Consider the following 11,226-nt stretch of genomic DNA (forward strand, 5'->3'; position numbering starts at 1 on the left):
TGAACTGAATTCTCCTCTATTTATAAAAGAAAGGAAGCTTCTGTGTAAGCTGCTACTGCAAGCTGCTGTGTAAGCTGCTTGTAAACTGCTGTGTAAGCTGCTACTCTAAGCTGTTGTGCCTGATATAGATAATCTTTTACCATGGTTAATATTTATCCATAACGGAGTACCGAAAGTATAAGCTTCTTTAGGAGGCTTATTTCCATTATAGATAAACATATTTACTACGGAGTTTTATATGGATAAGTTTCTTTAGGAATCTTATTTACAACGGAGTACTAAATCAACATCCATAATATAATATATTTATTTTCCTATTTTGGTCAAATTGTGAAAATGAGAAGAGAATAAAAAACATCAAAGAAGAAGCGGTGTATAATCAGAACGAAGAAGCTTTGGAACCCTAAAAAGGTACTCCACTTTGTATCGGCGTAAGACTCTTCAGGTGGCTGTCTCAGCAAACTGCAATTCCTTCTTTTACATCGGATTCGTGTACAAATTCTACCCAGAAAAAAACCCTAGATCAAAGATCGTATAAACAATGGATGATAGCTGTGCGGTTTGCGCTGAGACACTTGAATGGGTTGCCTATGGAGCTTGCGGTCACAAGGATGTCTGCTCTACCTGTGTCGCTCGTCTTCGATTCATCTGCAACGATCGCCGTTGTTGTATTTGCAAGACCGAGGCTGCCGTTGTCTTTGTCACCAAGGTTTCCCCCTAATCTTCATTCGATTTGACCTTTGTTTCAGAGTAATGTATTTCTTTTTAGGTCTACGACCGATCGTGTTCGTAATCTCATTGATTTACTATGTATTTACAGTTTTGTATAGGTTGTATCAGTCTAGGTTTTACCTGAAAGTTCCAAAATTCAAGTCTATTCTATTGATATTATATTTTAGTTTCAATATTGGTGACGACTAATGCAAGTTAGTTTTTTTTTTTTTGGCTTCTTTTATCCAAGTTGCCTAGGTTAAAAACTATACATTAGAGCTTGATGCTGTAAAGTTCTTTTTTGGTTGTACTACACACCAGCATTCACTTAATGCTGTTTTTACATCAATTTCTTACTTTACTAATGAAAAAAATGTTCAAAATGATATACTTAGTTTCTTTTATATGTAGGAGCTGTCATTGAGTTTGGGATCTAAAAAGGCGCAAAAAGTCTGTCTTTCTATAGACCAGTCTAGCGATTACTATAATTTGTGATTTGTGAACTAGGTTGACGGTGAAAAAAAAGAACTAGGTTGATCAATCAAGATTTTACTTAACAATTGCATTTGTCATTCTTTTGAATTCCTTGTCCAAAAAAGTGCATGGTTCATTCTCTTGAATTGCTCTTGTATTTATTTCAAACATATCTTTGCGTAGCTTCAGAAGAATAATGTATTTTCTTTTTAATTTGGTTTCTTTGTACTCTTTTTTTTATAGGTTATCCCTTTGTGTTTGGGTCTGCTGTTAACTATGAATGTACATTTCTAGGGATTTCGATCTGTCAAAACTCTATTGAATTGTTGTATGATTTTGGTTTTATGACTTTGAAGATCCTTGGTGGGTGATTTTCTTCTGTTTTGTTACTTCTTTATTCCCTTTTCTGTGTTGCAGGCTCTAGGAGATTATACAAGGATGATTAGTGACTTTACGGTATTTCCATATGAACCAAAAGAAGGTCGAATTGGTTCTTATTGGTATCACGAGGACACCCAGGCTTTCTTTGATGATTTAGACCACTACAAGATGATCAGGGCAATGTGCAGGCTTTCTTGTAGTGTGTGTGATAAGATGGAGGGGCCGGATGGTGATGGCATGAAGAAAAGAGCGAGGTTCAGAAATATTGAGCAGTTAAAAGGTCATTTATTCCACCAGCACAAGTTGCTCATGTGCAGCTTGTGTTTGGAAGGAAGGAAGGTCATTTTCTGCAATATCTGATTCAGCTTTTATCTGTTTCATTCCTTTTTCGTAAGAATTTTTTGATGTGAAAGGGAAGAATCGCACTTACAAGATGCATGCGCTAAGTAGATAACTCATACATAATTCTCTATTCTATATGAAAGTGCAACTGGTCATCTTACCCTAGTTGAAACGTCATGTGTTCCAGAAATATATATTAAGTAAAAAGGTTGCAATATTTGCCTTGCTACAATATTGACTAAGTTTATTATATCATATTTGGTAATATTTCATTTTCATTTTATAGTAGAATAAGTACTTTGTTACAGTTAGAGAATAACTAAACTGTATAGTATGTAGTCTAAGAGTCCTATATAAGAAGACTCCTAAATAAGGAGTTCTTGTTGTACATTTTGTTCTGTATTGTCTTCATAAGTGAAGAGCTTCTTCGGATATGCTACTATTGGTCTCTTCCCTTTTGAACTTCCAGTCTAATAGCATATCTCGACGTTCTAATGGTAGTGCACCAACGTGTGTGTGGTAGTTGCACGTCATGGGTGTAAATCGCATATCTTAATACAACCTAGTACACTGCACACTACAACTGATATGCCACCTACAGTAAAGTTGTAACAGAAAATTGACGTCTTCTTCTGCGCTATTGCGGTTGAAACACCAACTTATGTTGACCTTTGCCTTTTCCGTTGTTCTCTGCTATTAGGATAGATTATCATGCTGTTGTTCATGCAAAAAAAAAAAGCACTTTTCTCGGTGCTCTGGGGATTTACAGGCAAGAAGGAGAAGGGGGAAGTCGCCTCATTCCTCTTTAACAGTATTGCGGAGCATACCGTCCATCTGACTTTATGATCTCTAAATGTTTATCTACACGTGAGACTTTTTGCCAGTAGAGTAACACTAGCTGGTTAAACTCCTCTCTCCTCCTGAAGTTTAGGTCTTACAGAATTGCCCCTCCATGTTTCCTCTATATGCCAGTAAGAGATGCTGAAAATAGTAGTAAATATTTCGCTTATTGGGACATCTTGATGTCGTCTTTTTTCCATAGATAAACAAACTACCCGTCATCCACTTCAAATTGTGCATTATTGTATAGGTCTTCCCACAATTTCATAATATTTCTGTATTGAGTCAGCCCATATAGCATAAAGGTCTAATTGGTCTTCCAACCCCTTTAGTGGAGTTCACTGTTTGTCAACAATATCCCTTCTTCGTAGAGATAACTCTATGCCAAACCTCCAATGCCATTTGCCTATGACTCTTTATTGAGTACCCTTAAAACTCTACCCTGACCATCCGCATTTATGGGAGGATCACCTTCAACTTGCTATGTGGTATTTTCTTTACGTTTTTGCTCATGTTTAACAGAAAATACCTTTGTGATTTTTTGTCCTTTTGCTATAGATTGTCCTTTTGCTATAGATTGGTATTGTCAGCCCCCCCCCCCTCGCCGATAAATCCCGTCTACCGTCCTGCCAGTACTATGAAAAGATTACTTACTGCACAGCCCTAGTAAGCTAAAGTCCAACGATAATTCCAGATAAGTTAGTAAGGCAACCGATGGGATGATATAGCACCTTGCCCGCCTGATCGATCTTACCTATATCTATTCAGAATATAACCTAGCTGTGAAGGCCCTTAATTAACCCCTCATCACTGCTTGGTCATAATCTTGCTAGTGTTCTATAATAAGTATGATTAGTGGAAGAGTGGATCTTCTTGCCATAGACGCCTTGAATTTTCCGAAGAAGCCTGTAGTATTTCCATTGACCTAGTTTATTTGATGGTAGATATGCAGAAATGAATCTCCACCTCTCTAAACCCATTTGTTCATTTCGAAGTCCAAAATCATAGTTGACCTTGTAATATTGCCTTTTCCCGATTCATTTTGCAAAGTAGACCACCACATTTTCTTGATTAAAAAAAAAATAGATCCACCTCATCTCTATCCTCCAGTAGACTTACCTGTTTTTGACCAGTGCCCTATCTAGCATTTTCCTTCCACAAAAACCTTATGGAATGTCAAGACCATCTCTTCTAAATTTCTTAACTCTAAAAGGAAACACCTTAGCAACATCTTGGAGATAACTTTCACTGTACTTATTGGTAAGGCAATGAAAGATGTGTTGAGCCTCTTCTCAAATTCTTCCTGTGCTATGGAGTGAATATAGTTCATTCATGTTTTCCTCCTTGAAGGTGTTCTAACATTGATGAAACAACTCCATTCTTAAGTTATCAGGATGGCAGGCTTTGTCCTGTTGAAACCCCCACATCCTCCGAGAACTCGCTATCCAATCACACTCTCATCTCCCCACCCCAATGTTACTTAAGCCTACACCTTCTAAAGCTTGGCTTCCACTCCACGTTTTTCTTATACAATCGTGTACGGAATCACTATATTGCTTCTCACCTCCTCTTTTCGTCATACTCTACTTCTACTGAAGTTACATGTTTCTCCTCTTATTAGCAATAAAGTTGCTAACTGGTTTTTTTGTTGCATTGTTTTGTTTAAAGTATTTTTTCATCTTTAATAATACGTGTTTACTGTAAGATTTATTTATTTTTGCTAAATTTTAAGGTTTTCTTACCTGATTGCAGATTTGTGTATGTAGGTTTTTGCTCTATAACTTCATTAAGTAGTCTTCTGATTTGGCCCGCTGAGGGTTGGCTTAAGTTGTGTAACTTAATAGTATTTCCTCGATGATATACAAAATACTGTGCCTTAATTTGAATAGTCTTTCTTCCTTGAGAAAAAGGTTGGCATGGGTTGCATCATTTAATACTATTTCCTCGATGCAAAAGAGTTTCACAACCTTGTAACTTAACTATAAGGGGTCGTTTGGTTAGCAGCAACAAAGTTATCTAGGTAGTAAACTGGATGGTGCGTGTAGCACATGCACCTAAGTTACCAAAGATGAGATCCAAAACCCAAAAAATTAGTCTCATCTGCAGAAGTGAATGGTGCTTTAACTGGAAAGGATGCTGTTAATATCTATTATCTGCTCTGCTTACTTTTTACTTCAAATTGCAATTGCACTTTTTGACAACTGAAACTTATGAGTGCCCTCAGTTAATAAAATGGGATATGGTTTCTCTGCTCTCCCCAAAAAGGAAAGGGGGGTGGGGGGTGGGAAGCACCGTTGTCTATAACAATGGGAATGCCCATTTGATTGAGTATGTAATACTAATAGGAGATAGTTATTGGTTCTTTTGAGGAACAAACACTAATTAGTTTCTATGATGCGACTGGATGGAATGACCATCACATACGTTGAAGAGATAGTAGACTGGATGGTGCATGTAACACATACACGCACACTCTCATATGGTATTCAAGGTGCAGCTGGAAAATCTTATTCCTGTGATTTGGAATCCTTTTGGGATCCTATAACTAGGTCTCTCTATGCTGTTATTTGGCTGTAATTGTGAGTTCTATAAAATGAGATTGGTGGCTGAAGTTTGTGTTCAATTTTTTCTTTCTAAAATTAGGATTAAGGGAGGAACAACTTAACTCTTCATATTTTGGGTTGTTTGAACTTTGAATTGGATTTTATGCAAACTGAAAATATTTGCCTAATTATGATGGAGTTGTGTTCGGGGACTTGTGCAGATTTTGTATTTCTAGTAAGAGTAAGATGAATGCATGTCAAATTTGTTAGCAACATTATGTCTGATTTGGTGGCTTTGTCAATCAGGTATTTATCTGTGAGCAGAAACTGTACACAAGGGCACAGCTGAATCAGCATATAGACACAGGTGATTCTGAGGTTGATGGTACTGAAAGTGAAAGAGGTGGATTCATGGGTCATCCTCTTTGTGAATTCTGTAGGACCCCGTTTTATGGGGATAATGAGCTGTATTCTCATATGTCGACCGAACATTATACTTGTCATATATGCCAGAGGTGCGGTTTTATGTGTACAGTAACATGATATAAGTTGGTTATCATTGATCAATTAAAGCTCACGGGGTCTTATCCATTGATTTCATGCAGGCAGCATCCTGGACAATATGAATACTACAAGAATTATGATGACCTAGAGGTGGTCTTACTATGTTATATCATCAGAAGCTTTCCCAACTTCTTTGAGTGGTGCTTTTGATGCCAATTAAAGCTGGTGTTTCTTTTCCATTTCAGATCCACTTCCGCAGTAATCATTTCTTATGCGAGGATGAGAGCTGTCTTGCAAAAAAGTTTGTTGTTTTCCAATCTGAAACTGAGTTGAAGGTTAGGATATGTTGGGCTGTGCAGATTATAAAGGGCTCCACAAAAGACATGCATACTTGCAGATTCGAATTATTGCTTTTGTGTTATTTCATAGTTTTTTCATGGACGGAGATGTTTAATTTTCCTTTATTAGATTTCATTTTTGATGGCTTTATTTTCCTGTTTAAATTTTCAGAGGCACAATACTCTAGAGCATGGAGGTCGTATGTCGCGTTCCCAACGCAGTGCTGCCTTGCAGGCAAGTTTCAATTCTGTCCTTGAATAAAGGAATTAAGCAATCTTCTCCTAAAACCCCAGGGGAAGATGTGCTCATGGTGCCTCATTTATTTGAGTTTTCCATTGTGTTTATCCTGACATTTCATTCTGAGCACTATGTTGGAGTCATGTGAGTTATATTTTTTTCTGTCTATTTTTATACAGATACCAACAAGTTTTCGATATCGCCGCAGTAATGAACAGGATAGTCGTCGAAGGGGACGATCTTTTAGGCGTGATAACTCTGAGAATGAACTCGTCATGGCCATTCAAGCCAGTTTAGAGGCTGCTAATGCAGATGGAAGACCACGTGATACGTCAAGCAATAGGAGGGTAGTTTCTGATCTCGCGGAAACAAATGATGAAGATTTCCTTATTGCATCCTTTGAATCTTTGGCTACAGATTCTGTTGAGCCAGCTTCAAGATATCGTCAAGCTGTGTCACAAGCTTCCGGAAATTCACAGCTTCAAGAGTCTTCATTTCCTCCCCTTGCTGTGCCTGTGCCTCCTGCTAATAATCAACCAAGGCCTCAGTCTGATGCTTTACCCAAAAACACCATGGCATCCCGTCTGCGCGGAAAGCAAAACAAAACTACAAAGCCTTCTAGTTCATCTCCAGCATGGCCAGCAACCGGTCACACACCCCCGGTAATTGGTCATCAGCGTGCCTGGCCCGTGGTAAGTAGTGCTTCTGGGTCTTCGTCTAGTTCCAGGCATAGTAAGGCAGCAACTGACAACCCTTCTGCACCAGTAATTACCCGTCAGCATGCTTGGCCTGCTGTTAACGGCGCTATTGGATCCTCATCAGGCTCTAGCCAGATTAAGCCGCCATCATCTAGTTCCAGGTATAGTAAGGCAGCAACTGACGACCCTTCTGCACCAGTAATTACCCGTGAGCATGCTTGGCCTGCTGTTAATGGCGCTACTGGACCCACATCAGGCTCTAGCCAAATTAAGCCATCAACAGTAGATGGGCCTCCACCATCTAGTTATTTAAGTTCTGTTGCTGCTCGATCTTCATTAGTTCATGAAGCTTGTTCTAGTTCCGTTGGTTCGTCAAAGAATTGGTCCCAGAGCAATAGAATTAGCCATTCCACATCAGCCCCAAACCTTGTTCAGAGTGGGTCTTTTGACTCTTCTGCCTCTGATTTTCCTCCAGTCTCTGCTGCGCAGACTCGCAAACTTCCTGCAAGTGGCCAGCAGGCAGTCACGAATGTGGAAGATGTTCAGACTGCAAATAAATCTTTGGTAGAAAGGATGCGTCTTGCTCTACAATTTGATCAAGACAAATTCGCTGCATTTAAGGACATCTCTGCAGAATATCGTCAAGGTTTAATGGATGCTGAGACGTATCTGGCATATGTCGAGCAGTTTGGCTTGTCACACCTCATTCTTGAGTTGGCTAGACTATGCCCTGACGCAGAGAGGCAGAAAGAACTAATTGACACCTTCAATGCTAATTTAGGAGGCACCATCCCTATACAGAATTTTCAAAGTGGTGGCAATCAGTTGAAAGATGGTTACAGTTCTAAGAAAGGTAAAGGTAAGTCATTAGATGCTGGAAATGGCACTTCAAAGGGTAACGTTGCTGATAATATTATAAGTACTGTCAGGAAATTGCAGTCCAGTCACAAGATTCCTGAAGATGATGTGGAAGTGTTGTCAAAAGATGGGTATCGTTCTACTAAAGGTAAATCAAAATTGACTCTGAGTGAATCAGAAGAACTGAATTCCCGAGGTGAACCCTTAAAGCTGCAAGCCCGTCAGAATGGCTTGTCTGCCAGAGATGAGTCGAATCACAGTTCAGGGAATAATGATGGGAAAAGCAAGCAGCGGAAGAAAACCTCAAAGTTTCACAGAGTTCGCTTAGGTGATGGATCTGTTGAAACACTTTTAAATCTCAAAAGTTCAGACCCTGATGCGGATCCAGATCGAAAAGAGACATCAGATGAGCAAAGTGACCCTCCTGAAGGTTTGCCTGTGCGTGGTGTTTGGAGAAATGGAGGAGGTCATAAGCTTGTAGCAATGACTTCAAAAGGTCCGAAAAAGTGATGCAACAGGGCGCGCAACTTTTTGGCTTGTAGGGTAAGCTTCGGATTTCCTCTCCTTTGAACATATTCTTTTGATATTGACGCTAGGTGGCAGGCATTTAAAGTTGCTCTTTTGGTGAAATGTGTTAAGGATGGTCTTGATAGTGGAGCAACTTTACCAATGAACTGGCTCATCTATGTATTGATAAGGTTCCAGCCCCCTGGAAGCCTAAATATTTATGGTTGTCAGACACAGCAGTTGTGCAATATCCGGGCTGTGGTATTTTTTCGTTTCTTTTGTAGTTCCAACCCCTAAAGATGTTCCCTGAAAGATTGGTTCTTTTTTTAACTGTATATTGACATACTAAATACAAGGATAAAGTGGTTTTGCTGATCGCGATTCAGTGCCATTCTACTTTTTGCGAGTATAAAGTTTATGTTTTAGAATTTTTTTGCGGTGCATCTAAAAGTCATTGAAGCATTTATAGGTCAAGCTCTAAATCATCAACCAAAAGAAACAAAGTCAAAAGAGAAATAAATATTGATCTGAACACACAGCTCATGCCATCAGGAGAAACACATACACAAGGAAAACGAGCTACGTGACAGTTTCACAAGACACAACTCATGCCATCTAGCATTGAAAATTTTCTCTGTGGAAAACGGAGAATATAACGATAATTAATGTAATATTATACCCAAATCAATGCGAATCCCCCAATTCAATAGCTAATGCGAAGCTGGCGGAACTCCTTGACTACAAGAAAAAGCATTTTCTTTTTTCTTAAACATATCTGGTTAAACACTATCATATAATGAAACGAAGAAAGTAAATAGTAGTAGTATTTATTGAGAGGTGCTAGACCTCATTGTATCCATATAATTTGCAATAAATATGAAAATACTTAATAAAAATTAATACATATATCAAATTTTATAGCAAGAAATAGTATGAAGTGAACAGTGAAGTTTGAATAAAGTATAGTTGACAAATATAATAATCGATCGAATCAACATCCGGGTGGAATGACAACTCCAACTCGCACAACACAGGCATTGCTAATCAATCTAATGCGTGAAAGAAAGAAGAAGGAAGAGCAATCTAATGTGCTCCTAGTAGCACGAGCACCTGTAATACATGAAATGGCAGATCTGTAGTTTAGATACAAATTTTAAGGGTGTAAGTTAAGTTTTAGGGTTTTACTAACTTTAAAATAGCTTTGACATTTGAAGACAGGAGAACGCTTTCAACTTGGAGTAATATTGTTCTAGCCTGTTTCGCTTCTGAAAAGTTAAAAGTGTTTTTTTTAAAAATATTATTTTAAATTAAATGTGCTTATTTAAAACTCCGCCCGTGTGAGCTTGCTTACATGGCCAATCCCAAGACCAGATAAAGGGGGAGGATTGCGGTAGGTTGACAGCCAGCATAAAACTTATCAATTCATGACACGCCGATCTAATTTGTTTGAGGTTGAGACATAGTTATTCTTGTATTCTAAATGTGCTTATTTTAGAGAGTTGAAGTGTATCAGATACTTAAAAGATTAGATATTCCCTAGAAGCAGTTTTGGAACCTAATCAAGCACAAATTAATGTTCTAATATTGCAAAAATACTTTTTAAATTGATTAGTCAAATACAAACGACTCTTCAAAAGTACTTTTTCAATAAACACATTCAAAATAAGAAGGTTTTGGAAGCTAAAGTGTAGTTTCTATACTACTTGAACTTCATTCACAATTTTCTTTTCCTCCTTAAGGGAGTGGGTGGGTTTCAGAAAATTATTTAAGTTCACGCTAGAGAAAAGTGACTGACAAAATGAGATGTTGATTTCCAATTTAATGTTGTTAGCTGTTCCTTGCTAATTTAGTTTTATAAAGGAAAAATCTTCTTAACTATGTTGCTACCCTAAAAGAAGAAAAAAAGGACAAAAATTACGATTAGTTATTATCATCAGCCGAAAGGGAATAAAAATGTCATTTGCATAAGTCATAACCAACAAGGTAAGTCGAAGGAATCAATTTATCAATAGGATCTCCTTATGTAATAAACTCCCGTAAAATCATAGTATTGATCATTACGTATGATTCAAAAATATCTCTAATTCTCTATTTAATTCCAAAGGTTGAAATACTACTCAAAAACATAATGAGACGCAAAATAAATCGTAACGGTGCCTAAAAAAACGAGAGGGGAATTTAAAAGAATAAAGTATATATAAAATCCAGGATTTCTAGCATTTCTGTTAGAAAAATCTGTTTTCCGAATAATTACCTGTATGATAATCTCAAGAAGTTCTTAACTTCTTTTCATCTCAATATTATATTCACTTAAACATAAATGCCTACTTTTATTTTGTTATTTAAACTTCTATAATTAGGTCGATATCACTACAATTAGATTGTTCGTCTTCGAAGTTGATTTAGATAATATTGCAATAAAATCGGAGTATTCAAGTTAGGCCTAAATTTATCCCCCTTGACTTAACCACCAGCATTGCTCTTTCCACTTTATTTATTTATTTTGCATATGAAGAATCATAATTTTCCCTATTTTTACTTGATGTTAGATCTTCACAGTTTGTATTCCATAATTGAGTTTTTCTTTTACCCTCTTTAGTCATTTTATTTAAACATTTTATCTTGTTTAAGTTGATTTTAAAGAACATGTCATATGAAAATAACATGATGAAATATTATTATTTTAAAACCTCTTGTTTCATCCAACAAAGTAATTACCTGCAAAACATGTCATATGAAAATAACATGATATATTATCCTTTTTCTCATTTCAGACGAGATTTTACAAATTT

At 37.3% G+C, this 11,226-nt stretch overlaps 1 protein-coding gene across 1 annotated transcript; it reads left to right on the forward strand.

The window, feature by feature from the left end:
- The first annotated feature begins 335 nt into the window (after positions 1-335).
- Positions 336-8,811, forward strand: LOC104088883 (uncharacterized). The gene is made up of 7 exons (XM_009593632.4): positions 336-709; positions 1,603-1,905; positions 5,598-5,806; positions 5,897-5,945; positions 6,041-6,130; positions 6,306-6,368; positions 6,551-8,811. The coding sequence occupies exons 1-7, from the start codon at positions 542-544 to the stop codon at positions 8,435-8,437; spliced, it is 2,769 nt and encodes a 922-aa protein (XP_009591927.1). The 5' UTR covers positions 336-541; the 3' UTR covers positions 8,438-8,811.
- The last annotated feature ends 2,415 nt before the right edge of the window (positions 8,812-11,226 follow it).

The sequence above is a fragment of the Nicotiana tomentosiformis genome, chromosome 1 (genome assembly GCF_000390325.3).
Source record: "Nicotiana tomentosiformis chromosome 1, ASM39032v3, whole genome shotgun sequence".
NCBI classification, from domain to species: Eukaryota; Viridiplantae; Streptophyta; class Magnoliopsida; order Solanales; family Solanaceae; genus Nicotiana; species Nicotiana tomentosiformis.

What these genes read in the sequence shown, in the direction of transcription:
- LOC104088883 (XM_009593632.4), top strand. Translation starts at nt 542, where the DNA reads ATGGATGATAGCTGTGCGGTTTGCGCTGAGACACTTGAATGGGTTGCC. An exon ending in AGAATTATGATGACCTAGAG is followed by an intron (nt 5,946 to 6,040) that starts GTGGTCTTACTA and finishes TTTCCATTTCAG; the next exon opens with ATCCACTTCCGCAGTAATCA. An exon ending in AACGCAGTGCTGCCTTGCAG is followed by an intron (nt 6,369 to 6,550) that starts GCAAGTTTCAAT and finishes ATTTTTATACAG; the next exon opens with ATACCAACAAGTTTTCGATA.